The 26,673-nt window shown below is 48.3% G+C and overlaps 1 protein-coding gene across 1 annotated transcript in view; it reads left to right on the forward strand.

Annotated features, from left to right (window-relative positions):
* Positions 1-26,673, forward strand: part of KPNA3 (karyopherin subunit alpha 3) — an 855,988-nt gene that overhangs the window by 706,876 nt on the left and 122,439 nt on the right. Inside the window, exon 15 of the mRNA XM_086934956.1 lies at positions 2,852-3,014. Within this exon, the coding sequence (XP_086791082.1) occupies positions 2,852-3,014 (163 nt within the window). The remainder of the gene's footprint in view (positions 1-2,851; positions 3,015-26,673) is intronic.

Raw genomic sequence — 26,673 nt, forward strand, 5'->3', positions numbered from 1 at the left:
TTAAATCTCCTGTGGTTTTAAATTTTCTTAAGGGCCTTGCAAATAAATTTCCTCCTACTCCCTTTATTGTGCCTCAATGGGACTTTGAATCTTGTGCTTACTTTTTTGATAGGTTCACCTTTCGAACCTTTGCACAAGTGTTCCATGAGACTTTTATCTTTTAAGACCGTCTTCCTGGTTCCAATTACCTCAGCAAGGAGGGTCAGTGAGCTTCAAGCTCTTAGTTCAAAGCCCCCATTCTTGACCATTCATGCTGAACGAATGGTTCTTAGGACCAGGGCTGCTTTTCTGCCTAAGGTGGTTACTCCCTTCCATCTGGGGCAGTCCATTACCCGTCCTACCTTCTATCCTCCCCCTCATCCTTCCAAGGAGGAGGAGAGACTTCACCGCCTGGACCCTAAGAGGGCGGTGAGCTTTTATCTTGATGGGACAAAAGACTATCGAGTCGATGACCAGCTCTTTGTTGGGTTTGCTGGCTGCAGAAAAGTAAGAGCTGTGCACAAGCGCACACTTTCAAGATGGATTATACTATGCATCAAGATCTGCTACTCCCTAGCGGGTAAGGAACCTCCATCAGATATAAGAGCTCACTCTACTAGAGCAAGGTCATCAACATCTGCTTTGTCTAGGGGTGTTCCTGTAGAGGATGTTTGTAGAGCTGCAACTTGGGCCTCCCTCCACACTTTTGCAAAGCATTACTGATTGATACCGAAGTGAGGAGGGACGGCCACTTTGCGGGCTCTGTCCTTCAGGACTTTCTGGTATAGGAGAGTGGCCACCCTCCTCCGGGAGTGGGGACTGCTGTGGGAATCTTTTCACAAGGTGAGGAATCCACTGGCAGATGTATCCATCAGAAGAACAAGTTACTTACCTTCGGTAACGCTTTTTCTGGTGGATACAGTATCTGCCTGTGGATTCCTCACATGCCCTCCCGCCTCCCCGTTGTCCACTCTTCTATTCCTGGGATGATAGCAAGGTTTTAATGTTTGCACGTTATCTTCAAAGGAAATGTGTTGTACATGATTTGCTATGTTGTAATCGCACTGTTACCTTGACTATTTTGTACTGTGTGCACTGTGTATATATCTACTGTTGTCGGTCCGTCCGTGTGCCTCGAAGGCACGGAAAAAAATGAGGAACTGATGTCATCACGCCGGCGTGGGCCTATTATGGTGTCGGTGACGTCAGCGGAGCCGCTCGCGATGTCGTGCTCCTGTGAGGTCGCTGAGAAATAGAATCGTATTTTCCATGTGGAATATTTGAGCACATCATTAATTGGTGGCTGACCTCTTTGCTGGGGCGCTGTCTTACTACAATTTAGGTCTCTCCCCTCACCCCCTATCCGTCCTGAGGAAGACCCATAGCTGAGGGGCTTATTCCTCAACAGCGCAAGGGTCGAAACGTCGACAATCTCCCCCCTTTTTGAAGCCTGTACCCCTGCTTCCCCACAACAACTGTATGTAAACCGTATGATTGGATACGTGGGGTAGGCTCTTTCAAAGGGAATAGAACATTAGCTCTTGTGTAAATTATTTGATTTTCTTTTTCATTTATTTTCTCTTTCACTTGAGCACGACTTTCGACTGCACCTGGCAGCATTCCCCTGATCTTGTTGTTTTTAACAATGTATATATAAAAATGTGAAATAAAATGCAAATTTATATTGCCCCATATAAATTTGGTGTTCTAAATATTTTGGGTAACATTAACAAGAATAATTACTTATTTGGCTGTTTGTATGTTCTTTCCTTTTTATTTTTCAGGATTAAATCTCGTGAAGTAACTTAAATTTAAAAAGAAGAGTGTTACATTGAAGTGTTTTGATCGAATTGTGTCTAGGAGCACTGTTTGCTGTTTTATTTGGTACCCAGGTCCTTTGACTTTCTCTGGGTTAGACCCCATTTTCTTAATGGAAAATCTTCCAATAGCATAAAGTTACAGAGCACTAAAATGCTTCTTGGAAAGAACAGACGAGAGGTGCAATTTATTCTACAAGTTAAATTAAGCAGGACTGAAAAAAAGCTGAATGCCGACTTGTGTGAAAATGTGATGCAAGGTAGACTATGAAAGCAACCTGATCTTTCAGTTTTACACCTTTATTGGTTTTGTGATATTGGTCTACATCTAATATAGATAATGATTTTGCTATCACATAACTACTGGTTCACCGTTTTGCAAGATGTCAGTCCTCTTGATCTGCTAATAATCTCCCTGAAGATGTGCCGAAGTAGTAAGAGACCAAACAAGTTGACTGGCAATGTGTCTGTATGTTAGAATTGAAAGCAATAATGATGAAGCCTGTTGAAGTTTAAAGACTCCTATCTTTGTGGATAATTATAAGACCGAAATGGCCACTGACAGTCACAGATGTGAAATAAGAAAGCTCCTTTGTTGCATATACATGAATGGAACGTGAAAATAATTTTTAATAGGTGTTGGTATTCAATTTTGAATGCATCAAACGTATTGTTCTTTTTCAGAGTACATTCCAAAGCTTCATTGTCAGTTTGGTAATCTGACTTCTGTGGAAACGTGCCGAGAAACATATATGTTTGCAGGGACAGTAAGCAACACTACTGCAGTAATATCTGACAAATTAAATCTTTAAGTTTGTCAAATTTTAGCACAGCAGTAATTTGTAGACAAGTAATCTTTAGTAAAGTTACTTGTCATGTTGGCTGATCGAACTCCAGGTACGGGTTTGATGGTTCTCACACTCTGGTTGCTTTGTTTACGATTGGGCATGCTTTTCTTATTTCATTTCTTTCTTTTTTTTTTTTTTTTTTTAAAGGAGTGTTTCGCTGAACAATTGTGATGTGATAACATTTCTAAAATTGTTTTGTTTCTTAAGGTGGAGTATTTGGTGCAGCAGAATGTAATCCCACCATTCTGCAACTTGCTATCAGTCAAGGACTCACAGGTTGTACAGGTAGTCCTTGATGGCCTCAAGAATATCCTGCTAATGGCCAGTGATGAGGCAAGCACAATAGCTGAAATAATTGAAGAATGCGGAGGTAAGGATTTTTTCATTACACAATACATGCTGTAGCGATGCATTGTTAAAGAATGGGTGTGTACCCCTATTTCATGAAAACATCTTCACTAGTTAGTACTTTGTGCCTTGCGCACATTAGTGTTTAATTGTATATTTGTATTAGGCCATCTAGTGTGAAATTATAATTACTTTAATGTGAGAGCCCATTTGTCCGCACTAAAAGTGCCTACTGCACAATTGTCAGAAGTGAAAGTATTCAAAGTGAAATGATTTTCGGATGGATTCTTCTAAAGTCAGATTACATACTTTGTAAATATTTCCCAGACTTCAGACTGGATCTGGACAACTAAAAATCAATACTCCTGCATGCTGGCAGGTGGCATCATAGGTCTCCACATCGATGTTCCGCTCTGTATTTGACAAACAGAGTATCATATACATCTGATAAAGAATCTGCGGCTAGATGTCTCTAACTTAGAATATCCTCAGGTCCTTCTCTTTGGTCTGCAAGAATTATCAAGCAATTCCTAAAGGGCCTTTTCAAGGTTTTTCCTCCAGTCCGGCCTCCGCATTGGACTGGATCTGGAAAACTTTCCGCACCATCACCTCTGCGTGCCAGAGGCGGCGCATCACGACATCGCCCTGACGTCATCCTCAGACATGACGTCAGCAGAGCGCTAACGTCAGTTTTCTCCTTTTCCACGTCCCAGCGCAGATCCTGGAAAACCAGCAGTTCCTTGGCCTGGTTTTTAGGACTTTTCGACACCTTCGGTGTCGCCAGAACAGTGTGCAATGACTTCGGGTTTTAAGTCTAGTGAAGCCTGTGCGCGTCAGATGTCTGGCACTGACCCGCACCTCATCTGTATGTGTTGCTTCGGCATGCACCACGACTCCAAAGAGTACAATGCCTGTCAGCGAATGAAGCCCAAGTCCCTGAGAGAGCACCATATGAAACTGCTGGCCGCACTGCTGTCTGGTCCAGCACCTTTGTGTCGTCTCTTCCCCCCTCCGGATCGGGCTCGTTCCAGGGGTCGTTCCTGTGAATGTTGCTCGAAGGCAGCACCAGCGGCAAGCACGGAGGTCTTCCTCCCATTCGCGTACTGATGGCGCCTGTTCCTCTCGCTCTATGCCAGGTAAAGGTGCCCGGCAGTAGTTTCCGCCATACTCACCCTTTCCGGGGGTTGATGCGACGCGTGCCCAAATGGAGGCGTATTCTATGGCACTTCAGACTTCCCCACCTGTCCCTGGAGCGCCTTTGAGTCCCAAATAGGTGGAGGACACTCATGTCGGGTCCTCGCCAGCGGATTCTTCCTCGGTGCCGGCAGTGTGCATTGACTCCGGTTCCAGAGACGATACAACGCTGACAGGACACAGCCCAGTGGGTCTTCCCAGTCACCCGTCCAGTCCACCCCGTCAGTCTTCGCATAGCCCTGAACGGCTTCCTGCGCTGACGTCGTGCCGGCCCCGATGCCCCGCTCAATTTCTGGTCTGACAAACATGCACGTTTTGCTGTGGGACTGACGTCGGACGGCGTTCAGGTCCAGTCCCCTGCAGAGTTCGTCTACCTCCAGACGACTCTGCCCCGCCGTCCATCTACGCTAGTGCCGACACCTAAGCTTCCTCAGGACTGTGTTGATCGACGCCGGTGCCGGCAACAATGCCTCTTCCTTGTCAAGAGTTTGACGCTTCTATGGATTCCCCGCATCGGGGGCCCATGGTGCAAGTGCCTTTTGTTGCCTGGCCTTCGGGTCAGTCTCCAGCTTATCCACTTGAGATGACTGCTTAGTCTTCAACAGTCTCCTACCGACGGTTTGTTATCGCCTAGCCGGATGGCAACTGAAGCTGGTGCTGCTTACGCACGTGCCATTCACAGGGCGGCTGCTATTCTGCTTTCAGATCCTTTACTGGATTTGCTCCATATGGAGCCTGTAGATGTGGAGCCTTTGCTGCCATTTGGCGGCTCTTTATTTGACATTTTGCGTGGTACATGGGCAAGACCCTCTTCTGGTGACCCTGTTGATCGGGCTATTGCTCGTAGGCTCCGTCCTGCTCCGGGTGATCCACTCTGCCTGTCCCCTCATCCTACGGCTCAGGGACTTGTGGTTCAGGCGGCCTTTGCCTTGCAGTCTACATCTGCATTGCATTTATTGCCTCGCACTAGGGAGTCTAGGTGGCTCGACGCGTGTGTTCGCCAGCTTTTTGCTTCTACCAGTGCTGGTATCCGTGCTTTAAATGCTGCGTGTGTGTTCGCACGTGCATCCTCGACCCTTTGGGACTTGGTAGAGAACCTTCTCCCTTCTGTTCCAGAGGAGCCGCGGTCTCAGTTGCTTGGGCTTCTGCTTGAGGGCAGGGGAATGGCGCAATTATCACTCCGTTCTTCCCTTGATGTCACTGACTCTGTGGGGCGAGCTCTTTCTCGGTCTGTGGCTTTGCGCCGCCATGCATGGCTGCGCGACAGTCGTTTCCCGGATAATATTCGGGATGCCCTCCGAGATCTACTGTTTAATGGTGTGGACCTTTTTGATCGCCATGCAGATTCGTCAGTCTCCAGGCTGTTGTCCGGGTTGCCATAACTTTTGCACAAATCTCTGCCTTATTTTACTATACCTCTATAACGCACGTGTATAGTAGGTTCCACGGTTGATGTCTGCGGCTGTTAGGCCTTCTCTCATTTGTTAAAAGTTCAGCCATATGGCTGATTTGGTCTTCTTTTCAGTCCTCTGACTGTGTTTTTGCCCAAGAGGATCCCCTTATCATGGGTTGACACTTACCCTATGTGGAGTATATGCCGGTACTAGACGATTGCCTTTACCTTGATACTCTCCTATGGAGTATTCCTCACGGACATCCTTCGGGGAGTCCTTCTCTGTTTTAGCATCGCTCTATCGCACTTCGGGTGCCTTTGGTCCTGCTTGTCTGTAGTGCTTCAATCCTTGATTTACGGCTCACACCTTCTCTGCTGCCGTTAAGCAATGCTTAGTACTATTAGTACGGACTTGGGCACGTAGTCCTTATTGGGCTAGTCCTCCAAGGTTCTAGATTAGCATTTATATCTCTGCTGTATGTGGCCTCTTTTTCTTACCGCTTTTCCCACAGCGTTTTTTTCCACATTCTCTACTGCCCCGCACAGGTGTTTCCACACTTCTCCCTGGACCTTATTGTGATCTTTCATGGGGAGTATCTCTTCGGAATACTTGCTTCTTGTGGTCCATGGCACTTACATTGATCCTCACTGTTTTCACTGTCATCCCTGGTTCTCTCCCACCTAGCTTGCAAGGGACCGTGGTTCCTCCTGGGCAAGGGGAGGATGTTGCTTATTACCTTATCTAGTTTCTTTTTTTCTCTTCTGGATCTGCTCGGTCTTGCACAGAGGGTGCATGCAGGTTATTTCCTTTATGCAGTGTCCTTGGTTGGCTTGTGCCACCACCGCTATGTGGTGCCTGGTGTCCCTTTTGGGCCGTTACCCTCTTCATGTTGTACGCATCGGAGCTGCTCACGTTGCCCTGCAGGAGGTCTTTCCTTTCTTCGTGTGGTTCTAACATCCACACAATGTGCTTAGGTGCCTTCTGGAATGCTTACATATCTTAGTGTCACTCCTACTTTGACTCTCGGCTGTGTGCCCTTGGCCTTTCGCCGTTCGTGACAGACCACCTATGTCTTGGCGTGTCTCCCTTTTACTACCGGTCTTCTGTCCATTTGTTTGGTCGCCTGCCCGTGTTTTCACATGCGTCTAGTTGCTGAAGCTTGAACACTGCTTCTTTCGCTATTCTACGTACTGGGAAGGTATGCTCTATCTATCATACTGGTTGCCATCCCTCTGGGTTTTGCTTACAGCGATGCATTGCATCTGGTGGATCTTTCAAGCCCTAGCTCCAGTATGCGTTTCTTGTCCCATACCAGCATTTGCTGGGCAGGAGTCTGCCTTTGGCTTCCATTGTACCATGTATCTTGCAGGTTCAACAGTTTTTTCCACTGTTCTGCCTGTTTGTCAGTAATCACCTTTTTTTTAACACTTCAGATCCTGCACATCCCTCCGGACCTAGGCTTGGTTTATCTTCCCCTTTGAAGTTGTAAACTTTTGCTCCAGTACGTGCATTTTAGCTTGGGCTTTCCCTCTCTCAACCAGATATATACAAAAGGGGTTTTGTGCTGTTCTTGTCGGCTTGTGGTGCCTTTCATTATTCTCTGCTCTCTTCAGATCTTCATGGTCTAGAAGTTAGCTGCGCTGACATTACTGTCCCCACTGTGCCTCATCACATGCTTGACTGCACTGTTTTGGTCACATTCTTTTCGGTTAAGTTCTCTCTGGAACTTGGTGGGGTTCAGTCGCAGACCTGCCTCCTCTAGGGGTATGGCTTTGGTGTCCATTCTAAGTTAAGGAATCTGCAGCTAGATTTCTCTATCAGATATGAGAGTTACTTACCTTCGGTAACGATGTATCTGGTACAGACATAGTCCAGCCACAGATTCCTTAACGCCCTCCCGTCCTCAGGGTGGGCTTTCTATACTCGCCCCATCTACATGGCTTGCCCTTCGGCAGGGTGACATTTCTTTTCATTCCAACACAGTATACTTCCTCTATTTTCATTGCTACTCAGCCCATTCTTGGGATAGGGCGGTATGCTCATGTTGTGTGTTCTTTCCAGCGCTCGGCCTGGATTGTGTGATGTGAGATCTTTCATGTTTTTCCCCCACCGCGTACTCACCTTTGCTTTGGGGTCTTTTACCACCCTGGTGACCCATTGGTTCAAGTCTAGTGGCTCTGCCACATTCTATGGGTCTCTTATTGGGGTTACTACGTCTCTCTCCAGTGACATCTTGTGCTGAATTATCCTTAACCCTGTGTTCCGGACTTGTTGTCTTTCACGGTTATACATTATAAACGTGAACTTTCGGTCGTCTGCCAGACTGTTTTTTCACATCCTCAGATCCCTCTAAAGGTGATTTGGCCTTCACTTTGTAGGGTTGTTTTTCAGAGCAGTGCTCTGCTCTAACTTTTTTTACTTTTTACATCCAGTGCCTGACACTGTCCTTTATGGTGCTGTTTTCCACCTTTCAATTTCTTTTTCATCCTTTTTGCACACCTTCCTATATTCTCACAGTTTTTGATGGTGGCTCCGTGTTGTGACACAAAGTTATCTCTGAAGAAAACTGACGTCAGCGCGCTGGGAGGGGCATATATGGCTCTGTTGACGTCATGTCAGTGGACGACGTCAGGACTGAGTCGTGCAGCTCCTCCCCCTGGCGTGCAGAGGTGCTGCTGCAGAAAGTTTTCCGGATCCAGTCTGACGCCTGGGGATATTCTAAGTTAAGGAATCTGCGGCTAGACTATGTCTCTACCAGATACATTGTTACCGAAGGTAAGTAACTTGTTCGTCATTTACTTTATTTTTACGCCTTCAGGTGCGGATGCAGAGCAGTGCCCCTTTCACCTGATGAGATGTTTCTAATTTTTCTTAACTTAAAAAATGTGCAAGAGAAATGGCCCCTCCTAAAATGACATGGTTTAAACCTAGTATGTACTGTTGCAAACAGATGCCTATGAAAAGTCCCTACCGGGTATGCCTTTGTTACTCCGGATCAGAACACGACTCAGACCTCCGACGACTGCGCGCCGATGAACCCGAAGGACATCACCTAGTAAGACTCTGCACCATGAGTGGTCAAAGTGGAAAGGACGGCCCGTTTCCCACAGTATCTTCATCGCAGTCCTCAGGAAAGTCAAATAAGAAACTCAAGAAATCCAAGCGAGAATCTTGCCTGCCATGGTCGATATCCAGAGAATGCTTGATCTCCAGAGAATGCTTGAGGGAGTCAACATGCCACCTGGTGTCGCTCATGAACCCCTGATGAGCTGATTCCAGTCTGGTCCCAGTGCAACCAGACTTTCCGGATCTGTGGCGACATCGCAGAAAGTCGAGGCCTTTTCGGAGGCCAGGCTCTGCATTTCCGACATGCTTCCTGCTCCCTATTGTGCACCTTTGGGCCCCAATGATCCACAGGGGCCACCAGTTGGACTTCTGCCGGTGTGTTCACCCTCTGCATCATCTGTAGCTCTCAACTTTGGTTATTTGGAAAAGCAACAAACACCGGGCATAGTGCAACTTTGGTCCCAGCACCACAGTGAGGACCAGTTACTTCAACATCGACATTGGTGGATCCACATCCGATATTAGTTTTTGACTCCTATCCAAATTAGTCTCAACCGTGGCTAAGACTGATCTTCGAACCCAACTAAGCATAGCCTTTTGTCAGTCATCTTAATTCTGACACACGCAGCCATTAATGCACGACCCCAAGCATACATTGCATCAACTTTTTGTCACTAACTCTTATCAGAGTTAGAATAACAGTGATGTCAGGGGGACATGTTTCCACAATATGATGAAGACAATTGATATGGAGAATTAAAAGATACTTGAGGTTTAGACAACTTCCCAGACACTGGATTGGCCCCTGAGGAGAGCACATCTTTTGCTGTTGTGATTTAAAAGACAGCAGAAGTCCTTGACCTGCACCTGTCCTCCAGTGAGGATAAAACCAATGCTGTAACGCAGATGCTTCAGTGACCACTTAATACTAAAGACAGAAAACATAATAGCCATGTTCTGCATCCAGGGCAAGGTGGTGTCATCATCCACCCTCCACAGCTCCAAAAGCACTGCACTAGCACAACACATTTGGCATTGGGAATTCATAACCGCATTTTGCTGACAGAACATTACGTTTGCTGGGAGTGTAGAATAACTTTAAGGATCTACTCAGCAGGGTGCATCAATAGGTCTATGAATGGGAATTGCTCCAACTAGTCCCTCAGTTACTTTAAGTGGTGGGTGATTCTCCCAGCAGTAGACCTGTTTGACACTCCCGAAAACATGAAATGCTAAAACGTCACCTCCAGGTACCTGCACCCAAGGTCCATGGGCAATGCACCATGGATGAACTTGTCCGGAATATTTGCCCACGCTTTTCTGCTTCTACCCTTCATCTTGTCCTGATGAAGATGAGAAAATTGTCCCTGACCCTTATCCTCGTGGCTCCAACATGGTCCAGACTGACCTGGTATTCGGTGCTCCTAGAGATATCAGTCAACTTTCATGAGAAGCCTGCATATACTAGACCTTGTCACTCAACACCATGGTCAGCCTAGACACCCCGATCCCGAACAGCTGAACCTTGCAATTTGACAACTGAGCTCTTAAAGTTTGGTGACCGTATTCACTCAGAGCAATGCATGGTTTTATCTTGCGGAAAGTGCAAAAGACTGCTACTGGCACCTGCTGTGGCACAGAATAGAAAGGGTTTATGCATTACTACATTTCCAAGCAGGTAAGTTGTCTTAACATGCAGGACATTGTTTCCTACCTCCTACCTTTATAAAACGTAGGCCTTCCCTGCACTTTTAAAAGCTTACTCTCAATAGCAGCTGTAGAATTCTGCCAAAACAGACAACACTCTCCCTTGCTTAGCATACCACTCATTAAAGCATTCATGGAGGGACTACAGGGGGTAATACTGCTAAATAGGTCACTGGCACCTCTGAATAGTTCTCAGACAACTCATGGGTCCTCCTTTTGAACCCCTACACTTATGTCAGCTACAAGTCTTGGAAGTTTGATTTTCTAATGGCAAACCACCTCAGACACAGTGAGTTTCAGTCGCTAACAGTTCAAGAACCCTTCGTTCATGTTGGCAAAGGGAGTGTTCTCCGTCCCTACCGCAGATTCCTGCCCACGGTTGTTTATCCTTTCCACATGACCAAAACAATGCTGCCTATCTTTTTCCGCAACTAGAGTTGTGGCTGAAAAGTCCCTTCACACTTTGTGTTAAGAGAGTGCATATGTACTATGTTGATAGTACTGAGCCCTTTAGGAAGTCTACTCTGCTCTGTGTAGTCTTCATCGAATCCGACAAGGGTTGTGCCACCTCTAAAGTAGCCATTACCATATGGATAGTTAAGTGTATTGAGACTTGCTAAGCCCGGGCTCCCCATGCCTTTGTGAGCCCACTCTACATGCAAAAGCGTGAAGAACTGGCATGCTTGGGTAACATCCCTTAACAAATATCTGTAAGGCTGCTACTTGGCCAGTACAACATACTTTCCATCAAGCATTATTGTGTTGACACTCTTCAACCCCAACATACTTTGTTTGGTCAGTTGGCCTTAAGAACACTTTTGCAGACCTGGGTCATCTAATCCCTAGCCACCACTTTTGAGAGGGACAACTTTATAGTCTATGTAGGCCATGTATATTACAGCCACATCTGTTACAAATGGAAAATATTATCCTGTCCCCATTCTGTTTTAGTATGTAGTGATATATATTCAAATGGGCCCTTTGTTCCTCCTGGGAAGTAAGTAATGATTACACAGATTTTCCATGTACTTTAACTAACTTTGCTATGCACACCGCACTGCCATTGACACCGGACTCCACTTATACTCCCCGGTGAAGGGAAAACAATCTGAGGTGGCGGTAGTATGCTGTTGCATTGTAGAGTCGCAGCAGGTCTTGTGACCCAATCTTCTGTAAAGAAAAAACAAGTTATCCAGTATTGGACTATCTTTCATAGATTCACATGCCTGAATCATTCCCTGTCGTTGAGATGGGAGTCCCACAGTAAAATATTCAAGTAGTGCTTTAACAGCTTGATAGGCTATAATGGCCTTAAGCCATATCAATGGTAGCATATCTGTTCTTTTAAAAAAATGACCTAATGTTGGAACCCAGCCAATCAGCTGCCAGCACCCTGTAGAACACACTCTGCAGAGGCAGGTACTCTCAGATTTTCCCTGCACCTCGTGTGGAAGGGAGTCTCCCTGAGTGCTATTGAGTTTTTTTCTTCAACTTTTACAAATCTTGGCATCTTGCAAGAAATGCCTTTTCCGCCCAAGTAAGACCTGTGGCAAGAAAAGAGTCCACAGATAATCCCATAAAGAGTGTATTTACTGCCTTTACCCAAGGCATGAGGTGAGAGAATGCAAAATCTGCTACACCTTTTCAACTTAAACCCTCAGGGACAGAGAGGGAAGGTTGCGACTGTAGCTTCAGACAACTAAACACCCATGCCTTCTATGGAGGAGGATATTGAGAGATCCGCCATCTCAGAAGAGGGCCTAATCCAAAGACTGTTCCTCAAGTGAAGGTAGGAAGCATCATAAGCCTTCCCAGGACATCAAGAGTTCGAAAAAAGACAAGGGAGCTAACACTCCTAGGAGCCGTCATTGTCTGTACCTGCTATGCCTTCTAGAAGGGAAGGAGATCGCCAAATAGCCTTCTCTTCAGATCCTGTGGGGCGAAAATCTAAATTAAAGTAAATTGTCAACGACATTCCCTCACTCGTCAACGACAATCTGAATTAAAAAGACAACTTTTTCGATGGCAACAGTAAAGATGACGGCAATCCAGGCTCCAATACCATCTATGAGAGTCTCCAGTAGCCCGTTGCGGACGAGGACTCTATCGCCGTTGAAGACCATAGACACTACCTTGTCGACTAAGATACCGTTGGCGAAGATCCCGTCGACGACAACTGCTCTTCTGTTGGCGACCCAGTTGATGATGGAATTTTCTTCTCCTGTCATATCTGCCCCATCTAAGCCACTGTCGACGAGGGTAACTCAGGTTACCAGAGTGACCAAGACTTTCCTACGACCAGCCATGTAAAATATCAGGATGAGGACTACCATGACGAATCGCAATACTATCAGCAGGGATATGGCTACATGTCACCGTTACCATTCATATGGTTTTCAGCCAGAGCCGTGCCCCTGAGAAATGGCCCATATGCTTCCATCACTGATACAGGATCTTCATGCTATGTTGGCGGATTACTGGCTGTGGTTCCCGTCACAACAGGATACGCCAATCTGGCCGGAACCTTATTCAGATACTCCAGGTACATTTACCAAGCACACCTGTAAATGTTCCTGACCCTGAGCCACCTATCCCTAAGGCACCAGATGCCTTAGCTTCAGATGAGGATAGAGAGGAAGGTGAGCTGCAGATCCAATCTCTGCTCCTGATCCTTGGGACGATTGTTATACCAACTCCACCGCCAACAAACAGTGACTTGTTCACACTCCCTCCAGACCACTTAACAGCAGTCGGAGGCAGAGTAAACACAATTCCTACCAGTCTGGAACTCCATAACGACAGACAAGTGGGTGAGACAAAATATCCAGTATGGTTACTGCCTGGAACTCACTTCTACTCCACCCAACATACCGCCCAAACACTGTCCAATGTCCAAAGAACACATCACACTGTTACAACAAGAGGTGCTATCCATGCTGGAAAAGGGTGCCATAGAGCCAGTCCCATTTCAACATCAAGGGACAGGAGTATACCCTCTATACTTCATCATTCCCAAAAAAGGCGGATCCCTCAGACCAATATTGGACTTCAGACCTCTAAACCAATACATACACTCAGAGCATTTCCATATGATCACTCTACAAGAACTCCCACTACTCCAGCAAGGCGACTTCCTTGCTACAATAGACCTCAAAGATGCATACTTTCACATCCCTATAGATCCAGCTCACAGGAAATACCTCAGGTTCACAATGGAAGGTCACCACTATCAATTCAAAGTTATCTCCTTTGGGGTAACTTCAGCACCAAGGGTCTTTACAAAAACCCTAGCAGTAGTAGCAGCACACCTCAGAAGGCAGCACATCCATGTGTTCCCCGATCTCGACGATTGGCTCATAAAAGCCAACTCATTCGCACAGTGTGCAAGCCATACGTCTCAGACAATCCAGCTACTGCACAGTCTAGGATTTTCCATAAATTACCCAAAATCACATTTGAAACCCTCCCACATACAACTATATCTTGGAGCAACAATAGATACCTCAGGAGCGAAGGCATATCCAAATCCAGCCAGGATAGCCAACATACAGTCTCTCATTCAAAGATTTCAGACACAACACTCCCTGCCAGCTCGAGTGTTCATGCAGCTTATAGGCATGATGGCCTCATGCATATTCATTATCCCTCAAGGCCCGCTTCACATGCGTCCCTAACAGGAATGCCTAGCGCGGCAGTGGAACCAAGCTCAAGGACCACTATAAGACCTAGTGTTGGTAGACAGTCGCACTTACAACTCTCTGCAGTGGTGGAACCCACAAAACTTTCCAAGGGGCGACTGTTCCAAGAGCCAGTTCCACAAGTAGTATTAACCGTGGACGCATCACTGACAGGTTGGGGAGCCCATCTCCTTCAATACACAGTCCAAGGTCTCTGGACAGTCAAGCAAAAGACACAACATATAAACCACTGAAGTTACTAGCACTATTTCTAGCAATGAAAGCCTTTCAGAAATACTTGTACAACAAGGCTGTGTTAATCCGGACGGACAACATGACAGCCATGTACTACATCCAAAAACAGGGAGGGACACACTCTCTGCAGTTATCTTTCCCAGCACAAAGCATATGGAGGTGGGCAATTCACAAAAACATTTTTCTCCTGGCAGAACACCTCCCAGGAATAGACAATCAGATAGCAGATCTACTAAGCTGACACAGTCAACAAATACACGAATGGGAGATTCACCCTCAAGTTCTCCAACCATTCTTCCAAAAGTGGGGACATCCAGAGATAGATCTGTTTGCCACAAACGAAAACTCAAAAAGCCCGTACTTTGCCGCCAGGTTCCCACACCCGTTGTCACAAGGCAATGCGATATAGATGAACGGGTCAGGCAGATTTGCGTACGCTTTTCCGCCAACCCCACTGATTCCATTAGTGGCAAGCAAACTAAGGCAACAGTCACTCACAATGATCCTGGTTGCTCCCACATGGGCAAGACAGCCATGGTACATGACGCTCCTAGAAAGCTCAGTAGTTCCTCACCAAAGACTGTGCCTTTCGCCACAATTGCTAGCACAGAACCATAGAGAAATCAGGCACCCAAATCCCAATCAGATGAACCTAGCGATCTTGCTTCTGAGGTCTTAGAGTTCGGATATCTTAACTTGCCTCTAGACTGCATGAACATTATCAAGGAAGCAAGGCGCCCCACTACCAGAGCATGCTACGCAGCTAAATGGAAAAGATTTGTAATTTATTGTAATAATAACCAAATCAATCCATTAGATGCCTCCATCCAAAACATAATCTGTTACCTGCTACATCTTCAAAGATGTAATCTAGCATACTCATCCATAAGGCTACACCTTGCTGCTATAGCAGCATATCTTCAAAACAGACATGTGTCCCTGTTCAGAATACCACCTATCAGGACTTAAAAGAATTATCCCTCCAAAGCATCCACCATTACCAGTCTGGAACTCAAACATAGTACTTACCAGACTCATGGGACCACCCTTCGAACCACTTCATTCATGCAAACTACAATTCTTAACATGGAAGGTGGCATTTTTAATTGCCATTACCTCCCTCAGGGGAATGGGTGAGCTACAGGCACTAACCAATCCGGAACCCTTCATGCAAATACACCACAATAAGGTATTGCTTCGTACAAACCCTAAATTTATGCCAAAAGTTATCTCCACTTTCCACATCAATCAGTCCATAGAATTGCCAGTTTTCTTTCAAAACCCGCAGTCAGTGGCTGAAAGAGCTCTACACACACTAGACGTTAAAAGAGCTCTGCTATATTACGTTGACAGAACAAAATCATTCAGAAAGACAACGCAACTATTTGTTGCCTGTTCACCACAACATAAGGGTAATCCCATTTCTAAGACCGGAATAGCCAGATGGATAGTTAAATGCATTCAAATATGCTATCAAAAGGCAAAGCACACTTTAACAGTTCCCCCAAGAGCCCACTCACCGCGCAAAATGGGGGCATTCATCGCTTTCCTCTGAAATATTCCGCTAGAAGAAATATGCAGGGCAGCTACATGGCCTACCATACACACTTTCACTAAACACTACTGTGTTGACGTGCAAGCTAAGCAACAAGCTGCTGTGGGCCAGGCTGTCCTGAAAACTCTTTTTCAAGCCACTTCAGCTGGTACAGGCGACCACCGATCGAGGAGAAACTGCTATATAGTCTATGCTAAGATATGAATTCAGCAGCCCACATGCCTCGAACGGAAAATGCTACTTACCAGTATGCATCTGTTCTTGGCATGTAGGGCTGCTGACATTCATATCGCCCACCCTACTCCCCGGTGCCTGTCACAGCTGCAGGGTTATATTTTTACACACATTTACATGGTCATCTCTTACTTTCCTATACTCCACCTTTGCCACAATGGTGAAAAACAATCTGAAGATGGAGAAGATGCCTATGCGCACTGTTATGCAGGGGAGGAGTCACTTATCTTGTGATACTTCGAAGACCCTTCCAAGACAACAAGGTGCAAACATCCGGACCCAACACTAGGCGGCGATCTATACTAAGATATGAATGGCAGCAGCCCTACATGCCAAGAACAGATGCATACTGGTAAGTAGCATGTTCGAGGCATGTGGGCTGCTGAATTCATATCTGTGCATTGATCGCTGCCTAGTGTTGGGTCCGGATGATTGCACATTGTTGTCCTGGAAGAGTCTTCGAAGTATCACGAGATTGGTGGCTCCTCCCCTGGACTACAGTGCGCATGGGCATCGACTCCATCCCCAGATTGTTTTTTTCCGCCATTGGGTTCGGATGTGTTTCGGTTCCCTCTGTCGGAATTGATAGTTGTTTAACCTACTTTGCTCGAGACCAAAAGGTCTTTAGGACTCGCGTCGGTATTGTCTATCGTTCGGGTTCGTTTGTTTCATCGGCTCCGAACCAACACTGCCCTTCCGCGTGCTTTCGGCGCGGACGGGCCTACACGACGTTCCAACCTACTTTCATCATGGAACGAAGTCCATTTAAATGGTGCCCGGTGTGTGCCTCGAAGTACCCACATATCGACGTGCACCCGGTGTGCAATAAGTGCTTGTCGCCGGACCACGACGAGGCCAAGTGTATGGCCTGCTCCAAGTTCCGGTCTAAGAAGACACTCAAGCTCCGCCGAGCTGCGCGACTGCAGGCCCAGCGATCGGCGCCCCCTCCGGCAGACATCTTCAACACGGAGGATGTCGGCGACGACACTATTCAGGATATCACAGAATCTAATCTGGCGTCGGAGATAGAGGAAGACTACGACGCGGAAGACGAGGATTTCGATGAAGTCGTCGAGGAGGTAGGGGACGACGACGGGGCCCTTGCCACCGTAGAGGATAGCTCGGACGAGGAGCTTCCTCAAACTGACTCCGGGGCCAGCCACCATTCTAAGGCCCAGGCCGAGGGATCGCCTTCGGGCCTTACCCAAAGCCTTGATTCCCGTCCCACGGCTCCGCCTTCCGGCCCAGCCACGGACATTGATACGGCACCACTCACGGTACAAAAACCGAAAGTGAAACCATCGGTCTCAACGCCAGACGTATCGAAACCGAAAGCGCTAGTCGCGCTGGTCGGGTCGAAGACTTCGGAGGCCTCGGCGCCGAAGAAATCCAAGATGACCTTCGAGCTCAAGGGCCACGCCAAAATGGCCGACCCGAAGACTACGGTATCGAAGCCGAAGGTTAAAACGACCGACGCGGCTGCATCGGCGCCAAAGATGGTCGACGCACTTAAGAGTCGCATCGATACCAAGAAGGCCGACGACCACAAGAAGGCCACTCTCAACACGAAGAAGCGGCAGGACGACCCCAAGTCTCTCACTGCCCGCTTCCACTCGAAATGGCCAAGGGGGCACCTGCGTCGGCTCCGAAGACTGTGTCATTGGTCGCCATCCCAAAACCAGCTTCATAAGACTCTCTCGAGCCGGTGCGTCCCTCCGCCTCGTTCACTAAGAAGGTCACGGAGTCCCTTCAACGTATTAGGGAAGGGGCCGCAGCAGTCGAGCCGAAGGACCCTGTGCCGCCCAAGCCTCTTCAAAAACCGGCAAAGACGCCAACGCCGATTCTGTTCACGTTGCCGCCAAAGACGGCGCCGAAGGCTTTCACAGCAAAACATGGGGCCGTAGTGCCCGTGAAGATATCTTCGACGCCGAAGGCATCATTAGTGGTTCCTAGCCCACGGCACCAACCGCTGGCAGAAGAGGAGCGTCGAGGTGATCATTGACGCCAACACAGGCAAGCTCTCTCTCCTTAAAAGAAAGATCACCCCTGAACCACAATTGGAGCATTTCCAAATTCCACTTAAGAAAAAGATGGACTCTGCTGGTGCCTCTGCCTCTATGGAGCCTGTATCACCACAAGCACATGAACTTTCACCCACTCATTCTAATGTGGAGGAGGGTGATGGCAACAACGAGGATGAGTATTCCTATCCAGTCTACTCAGACCCGGAAGATGTAACTGAGCCATGGTCTGCTGGTGGCGATCCTGGGGACCCGCATTCAGGGCAGGAGCCTCAGCTTTTTTCAGCCAAGACTTCCCCAACTGAAGACTCTGCAGCTTTCAATGCTCTAATTGAAAGGGCGGCAGCCAATCATGACGTTGATCTCCATGCTGACCCAGTAGACGTCGACTTTCTCTTTGACATCTTTTCAGTCGCTGAGAAAGCTGTAAAGACTTTGCCAATGCTGAAAGGGGTGTTGAAACATGCGGCAGAAGTCTTCAAGGAGCCCACCCAAGCAAGAGTCATCAACCCACGTATAGACAAAAAGTACAAGGCGGCGCCCACTGATCCTACTTACATCAAAGGACAGTTGCCTCTGGATTCCCTGGTTGTCTCCAATGCACGCAAAAGAGCCAACTCACAAACTACGGGTGATGCTCCTCCCCCAGACAAGGAATCAAAAGTATTTGAGGCTTCGGGGAAAAGGGTGGCTGCGCAGGCAGCCAACATATGGCGCATATCCAACACACAGGCGCTACTGGCGCGTTATGACAGGGCACACTATGACACTCTAGAGACCCTTTTACAGCACTTACCCGATCAATATAAGGAAGCAGCAGAAATGTTGTTACAGGAGGGGAAGCTTATCACCAATGCTTCAATTAAGTGCGCTCTGGATGTGGCTGACACCGCCTCAAGAGCAATTAACACTAGCGTTCTACTTCGTAGACATGCATGGCTCAGGATATCCGGTTTCAAACCAGACCTTCAAACTACCATCTTGAACCAAACAGTCAACCCAGACCACCTGTTCGGCCCAGAGGTTGATACCACCCTCGAGAAGATGAAGAAGGACACCGACACTGCGAAGTCTATGGGTGCCTTGCAGTCCCAGCAGTTTCGGGGTGGTTCTTTTTGTCGCTCCAATAATAGAGGCACCTCGAGGGGTCAACTGTCACAGTCGACGCAATTCTACAAAAGCAACACCCAACCTTCCTATACCAACAAGGGTCGGGGTGAATACCGTGGCAACAACGTCAAAGGCAGAGGACGTGGAAATAACAGCTCCAGGTCCTCCACCGCCAACAAAAAGTGACGCCTTGTCACTGCCCCCGGACCACGCAACACCGGTCGGGGGGAGACTCCAGCAGTTCCTGCCCGTGTGGAAGTCCATCACCACGGACAGGTGGGTCAGATCTCTTATCCAATACTGTTATTGTCTGGAGCTCACATCCACTCCACCCAACATACCCCCAAAGAGCCGTCCTATGTCCGGCGAGCACTTGCGCTTGTTGCAGCAGGAAGTCAACGTCATGCTGCAAAAAGGAGCAATAGAGCTCGTGCCCCTGCAGGAAAGAGGTACAGGAGTTTACTCCCTGTACTTTCTGATTTCAAAGAAGGACGGATCCCTCAGGCCCATCCTAGACCTCAGACCTCAACTTTTACATTCTGTCAGAACATTTCCATATGCTCACGCTGCAGCAGGTTCTCCCTCTGCTTCGGCAAGGGGACTTCCTAGAAACTCTGGACCTCAAGGATGCGTACTTCCACATTCCACTGCATCCTTCACACAGAAAGTACCTCAGGTTCACCATTCAAAACCAGCACTACCAGTTCAAGGTTTTGCCTTTTAGGGTCACCACAGCGCCAAGGGTTTTCACAAAGTGCCTGGCGACGGTGGCGGCGCATCTGAGACGTCAAAACACCCACGTCTACCCCTATCTGGACGACTGGCTCATTCAGGCGAAGTCGGCCCAGCAGTGCGCCACCCACGTGTCCCACACCATTCACCTTCTGCACGATCTGGGGTTCTCACTGAATTACCCAAAATCCCATCGTCAGCCTGCCCACATACGCAGTATCTGGGTGCGACCTTAAACACTCTGGCGGCCACAGCGCAGCCGAATTCAGTGAGAGTCAACAGCATTCAGTCGCTGATCCAAAGATTCATACCTCAACACACGCTTCCAGCAAGAGTGTTCATGCAGTTGATAGGCATGATGGCCTCCTGCATCTCCATAGTCCCACACGCGAGGCTACATATGCTTCCGCTTCAGGAGTGCTTAGCACGTCAGTGGACTCGGGCTCACGGGCAGTTGAAAGACCTAGTGTTGGTGAGCGGTCGGGCATACCACTCTCTGCATTGGTGGAATCCACGAAACCTTTGCTAGGGCCGACCGTTTCAAGAGCCTGTGCCGCAGATTGTTCTGACAACGGACGCTTCTCTCCAGGGATGGGGAGCGCATGTACTCCAATACACTGTGCAGGGACTATGGACACTACAGCAAAAGAAGATGCACATCAATGTACTAGAACTGATGGCGATCTTCATGGCCTTAAAGGCATTCAAAGTACATCTGTGCAACAAGGTCGTGTTGATCCGGACGGACAACATGACGGCCATGTACTACATTCAGAAACAGGGAGGCACTCACTCTCCGCAGCTGTCTCATCTGGCTCGGAGCATGTGGAAGTGGGCCATTCAGAGGAAAATTTTCCTCATGGCAGAACATCTCCCAGGCAAGGACAATCAAATGGCGGACCTGCTCAGCAGGCACAGCCACCAAATGCACGAGTGGGAGATACATCCATCAGTACTCCACCCGTACTTCCACAGGTGGGGTCATCCAGAGATCGACCTGTTCGCCACAAGGGAGAACGCAAAATGCCAAAGCTTCGCCGCCAGGTTCCCACACCCGCAATCGCAGGGCAATGCGATATGGATGAACTGGTCAGGCAGATTTGCGTACGCTTTTCCCCCAGCACCTCTGATACCGCTGGTGGCGCGCAAGCTCAGGCAGCACTCGATGACCCTCATCCTAGTTGCTCCAACGTGGGCTCGCCAACCATGGTACACCACGTTTCTGGAACTTTCCGTGGTACCGCATCAAAGGCTTCATCTCACACCCAGCCTTCTGACGCAGAGCCATGGCGACATTCAGCACCCAGATCCGCAACAGCTCAACCTGGCGATCTGGCTCCTGAAGTCCTAGAATTCGGCTACCTCAACCTTCCTCCCAATTGCATGGACATCATTCGGGAGGCTAGAAAGCCCACTACTAGAGCATGTTATGCGGCAAAATGGAAACGGTTTGTCGTCTATTGCGCAAACAACAACATTAATCCATTAGATGCTTCTATTCAGAACATCATTTGTTACCTGTTCCATCTATACAGGTGTAATCTGGCATATACTTCCATTCGCATTCACCTGTCTGCAATGGCCGCATACCTCCAAAATAGACAGCACCTTTCACTTTTCAAGGTGCCTGCCATCAAAGCTTTTCTGGAAGGCCTCAAAAGAGTCATTCCGCCACGGACTCCACCAGCTCCTGAATGGAACCTCAATGTGGTTCTTACAAGACTGATGGGTCCTCCCTTTGAGCCACTACATTCCTGCGAGATTCAGTTCTTGACGTGGAAAGTGGCTTTCCTTGTAGCGATTACATCGCTACGGAGGGTTAGTGAACTGCAAGCCCTCACAATCCAAGAGCCTTTCTTTCAAGTTCATTCAAACAGGGTTGTGCTACGCACTAACCCGAAGTTCCTACCCAAGGTTGTGTCTCAGTTCCACATCAACCAAACCATTGAGTTGCCGGTGTTCTTTCAAAATCCAGAGTCACTGGCGGAGCGGATTCTCCACACCCTTGACGTTAAGCGGGCCCTGATGTATTACATTGATAGGACCAAGGATTTTAGGAAGACTAAGCAGCTTTTTGTTGCCTTTGCGCCACATCACAAAGGTAACCCCATTTCCAAGGCTGGTATTGCTAGGTGGATCGTGAAATGTATTCAAATCTGCTATGCAAAGGCGAAACGCACTCTTACCATTCCACCAAGAGCCCACTCCACCAGAAAGTTGGGGGCCTCTATGGCTTTCCTTGGAAACATTCCCTTAGAGAACATTTGTAGAGCAGCCACATGGTCTACCACGCACACATTTACTAAACATTACTGTGTAGACGTGCACTCCAAACAGCAGGCAGCTGTAAGGCAGGCTGTTCTCAAGACACTTTTCCAAACTGCTGCAGCTGGCACGGGCGGCCGCCGCTAATGGAGGGACTGCTATGTATTCTATGCACAGATATGAATTCAGCAGCCCACATGCCTCGAACTGCAAATGCTACTTACCAGTATGCATCTGTTCTTGGCATGTAGGGCTGCTGACATTCATATCGCCCGCCCTCCTCCCCGGCGCCTGTAGCAGCTGCAGTGTTCACATATCATTTCATGGCATGGGCATCATTCACTGAGTTTCACTCCATCTTGGCCACAATGGCTAAAAACAATCTGGGGATGGATTCGATGCCCATGCGCACTGTAGTCCAGGGGAGGAGCCACCTATCTCGTGATACTTCGAAGACTCTTCCAGGACAACAATGTGCAATCATCCGGACCCAACACTAGGCGGCGATCTATGCACAGATATGAATGTCAGCAGCCCTACATGCCAAGAACAGATGCATACTGGTAAGTAGCATTTGCATTTCCTTTCCATTTGCTTTGTTTCTTTGCTACACACCACACTCTCTTCACCGCCACACTCCTCTTACTTGCTCATTAAGTGGGAAAATAACCTGAGGTGGAGCCAGTTTGATGTTGAATTGTTTGAGAGCTGCTTTGTAGGTAAGTTTGGCCTCATTGGTGAAATTAAGTTGCCATTAAGTCTAACTTTTTGCATTTAAGTTGTTCAGCCTTCAGCATGGTAGAAATCCAGGAGGCTGAGGCAGAATTCCTTTTGCTACTAGACTTTTTCAGGAATGCAATTTTTATCAAAGGTCACTTCGAGGTCCACGTCAAATGATTTGACTGCAGTATCAATGACTACGGACTGATTCACCATTATTTGAGAGCAAATCATATTCTAGGCTAGGTCTGAGATAGAATGGCAAGGCCTATATGTGGCTGCCTGCTTGTTCTTGGATGCTGCATCGGGAAAAACGTTAAATGAAAAGGTACTAGGGGATGGTCAGACCAGGCTTGAGGTCCCGGATTCCCCACTTCTAGAGAGGGAATAATGGGAAAAAAACATCTTAAGTGTGGCTGCCATAATGCTTGGGGCTGTCTATTTTTTGTACCCATTTTAAATCCAACATAGCTTCAGTCAGCTATTCGGCAGCTTTGCAATGGGGGGGGCGGGGGGGGGGGGGGGGGATGTCAATATGTAAGTTGCAGATACCCAGCACCTTGAAGTTGGGAGTATTGTAGAAAATACTATAACTCTCCTGTTCCTGATGCCAGATGCCAGATGTGGGTTCAGCAGTGGTATATCCGGTTCCCATGGCCCAGCATCAGGACTGCCCCTCTGACTCCATGCAGATCTTGCAGAAGATGGCAGACACACACCACCCTGAGCTCTCAGGCAGGCCACCCACAGATGTATCTGCTAGGCGAGGTGAAGATTAGAGGCCTCTGTCAAAGAACCAACTTCACATCAATCTTTTGAAGCTGTAGGCGTTTCATCTGGCCCTGGAAACCTTCCTGCCATTCATTAAAGGGAGGCTGGCACAAGTCCACATGCAAAGTACAGCTGCCATGTTGTACTGCAACAATCAGGGCCGAGTGGGTTAGGGAGGCCTTTGGCAGTATGCCCTACACCTATTGAAGTGGCTGGACCAGCTGAACTACTTTGTTCCACCTTCATCAGACCCTGGACGCACTCACCTAGGGTGTCAGCAGGCAGGGCTGCGGCAGCACGCCCAGCATGCCCAGCACCAGCAGCAGCAGGAGGGAGCCCCAGCCGGCTTCCTGGCTCCCCGGCGGCCATTATCCATTATCTTATTCCTACAGCAGGCGGTACAGTGGAACCAGCCAAGCAGCAGGCATCACATTAGTATACAAGATGTGCGCACGCACTCCTGAAAACGAAACTTAGCGTGGAGGCGGGACTTCCGTCATGTGCGCGAATCAGCGCCCACGGAGTTCCGGGCCCGAGTAGCAGTGGTGACGCGGGGCTCCCATGCCCGAGGGAGAGCCCCGCGGAGGCTATAGAACACCGGATTGGCGGTAAGTGGGACTGTATTCGGGAGGGGGGCGTGGGGGGGGGGGGCATGTTTGTATGTGTGCGACGGCGGGGGTGTCTCTGTATACATGCGTGTATGTGCGCTCGTGTGTGTGTCTCTGGTGAGGTAAGGGGGGGAGCGTGTGTGTATGCGACGGCTGGGGTAGCTTCTCTGTATGTATGGGTGCTTGTGTGTGTGAGCGAGCGAGTGTCTGTGTGTGTGTGTACATGCGCGCGCATGTATGGGAGGAAAGTGCGCGCACCCAAATCCGGCTTTCAAGCTCGTAACACCCTGTTGTCCCTCATTCCCCCGAGTCAGGCAGCTATAAGAGAAGTGTGGAGAAGTGTGGCTCAATGATTAGAGCGGCAGACCCTGATGCAGAGGTCTAGCCCGGGACCAGGGTTCAATTCTCCGCCTCGGCGGGTCTTGAGCTCAAAATTCCACGGACCTGATAATTCTCGCCTCGGTGCCTATACTAATCATGGAGTTCCACTCTGCAACTCTGGGCAATAGCTTGCTTAATCGCCACAACGGCCCCCACAACGCTAAGGATGCCTGGCCTCCACCTTGGGGGTGCCCAGGAGTGGACGCCTCACAGGGAAAGCCAGGATGGGTTCCACAGCGGTATTCGTACAAGCGCCTTTAGACCCTTGCGGGTGAGTAGTGCGCTATACAAGTATCAATTTACATAAGTCTCTGCCTGGACGCATCCTTCGGATGCTTATTCCAGGCTCGACCTAAAAAGGCTTCGGGTAGACCCTTGCCCTCTGGTGCACACCGGACACTGCTTCCACTGCCCCGCACTCGGGCCCGGCAAAGAAGCTTACTAAGCCCTCTGGCGACCCGGGCTCGAGTCTGTCTGCCCGCGGTGCAGGCGCACACCTACCGGCACCAAAAAAGATATCACCGGCTGCCACACCGACATCGAAACAATCGGCGCCGTAGCCTACTGCTAGTCGCTCGGCATCGAAACCCAAATCGGACCCAAGCAAACACGCTTCGGATTCGAAAAAATCGGATCCGAAAAATCCATCCCAAAACACCTTCGGATCCCAAAACACCATCGGAGCCGAAACATTCATCAGAGCCGAAAAAAGCACCGGAGCCAAAAAAGACTCCGGCTAAAGACACTACCAAAGTTTCAAAGCCAAAAGAAGCTTCGGTGGCAAGAAATCCCTCTGCACCAAAAGATCGGGCTCCTGCAGAGGACTTATTTCATCAAGACCCTACACATAAGACTCTTGTTAAGGATCCAACCACTGGTCAACTAACTCTTAGTTCAAAAAAACGCCCACTGGATACACCTGCACCGGCTCCTCATCCAAAGAAGGACATTGCTACCTCTCCTCAACGGATCCCCTTCCCTACTCCTCCACCTATGCCATCACCACCTGCTCCCCGACCACAGCACTCCCCTACATCTTCTATCATACCAGATGATGACAACAGGGATGATGGCTCTGACGATACAGGGGTTGGTGCAGATGATCCCTCTATTCCTACAGGCTCACCTGACCCATGGGATGATTACAACAGCCCAGACGTCCCTAACGTCCCTCAAGACGACATATATCCCTCTAGGCCTTCCCCACCAGAAGACACGATGGGATTTAATCAGCTAGTACACAGGACTGCACAATACCGTGGGGTAGACATGCACACTGACCCTGTAGATGAAGACTTCCTAATGGATACTTTTGATAATTTGCAAAGATCCTCGTCAATTTTACCCATGCTTAAGGGAGTTATTAAGCATGCTCCTGAAGTCTTCAAAGACCCAGTTAGAACGCGGGTCATCAATCCACGCATAGAGAGAAAATATAAAGCTGCCCCTTCAGATCCAGCATATATTAAAGGCCCAGTACCATTAGACTCTTGTGGTCTCTAATGCACGCAAAAAAGAAAATTCACAAACATCAGGTGAAGCTCCCCCACCAAATAAAGAGTCTAAGCTCCTGGACGCATCAGGTAAAAGGACGGTGTCTCAGGCAGCAAACATGTGGCGTATTGCCAATACGCAAGCATTATTGGCAAGATATGACGGGCCACATTATGATGCATTAGAATCATTAATGCAGCACCTCCCTGATAGATATAGAGATAGAGCAAATGAGCTTATCCAAGAGGGAAAAAATATTACAAACACCTCTATTCGTTGTGCATTAGATGCAGCAGACACTGCCTCAAGAGCAATTAACACCATTGTTTTGCTGCGTAGAAACGCATGGCTACGTAATTCAGGGTTCAAACCTGAAGTCCAAAGTGCTATACTTAACCAGCCCTTTGATGAGCAACACTTATTTGGACCTAATGTAGACGTATCCCCTAAAGATGAAGGATACAGATGCAGCCAAATCTATGGGAGCCCTGCAGTTG

The sequence above is a fragment of the Lissotriton vulgaris genome, chromosome 8, assembly GCF_964263255.1.
Source record: "Lissotriton vulgaris chromosome 8, aLisVul1.2, whole genome shotgun sequence".
Classification (NCBI taxonomy): domain Eukaryota; kingdom Metazoa; phylum Chordata; class Amphibia; order Caudata; family Salamandridae; genus Lissotriton; species Lissotriton vulgaris.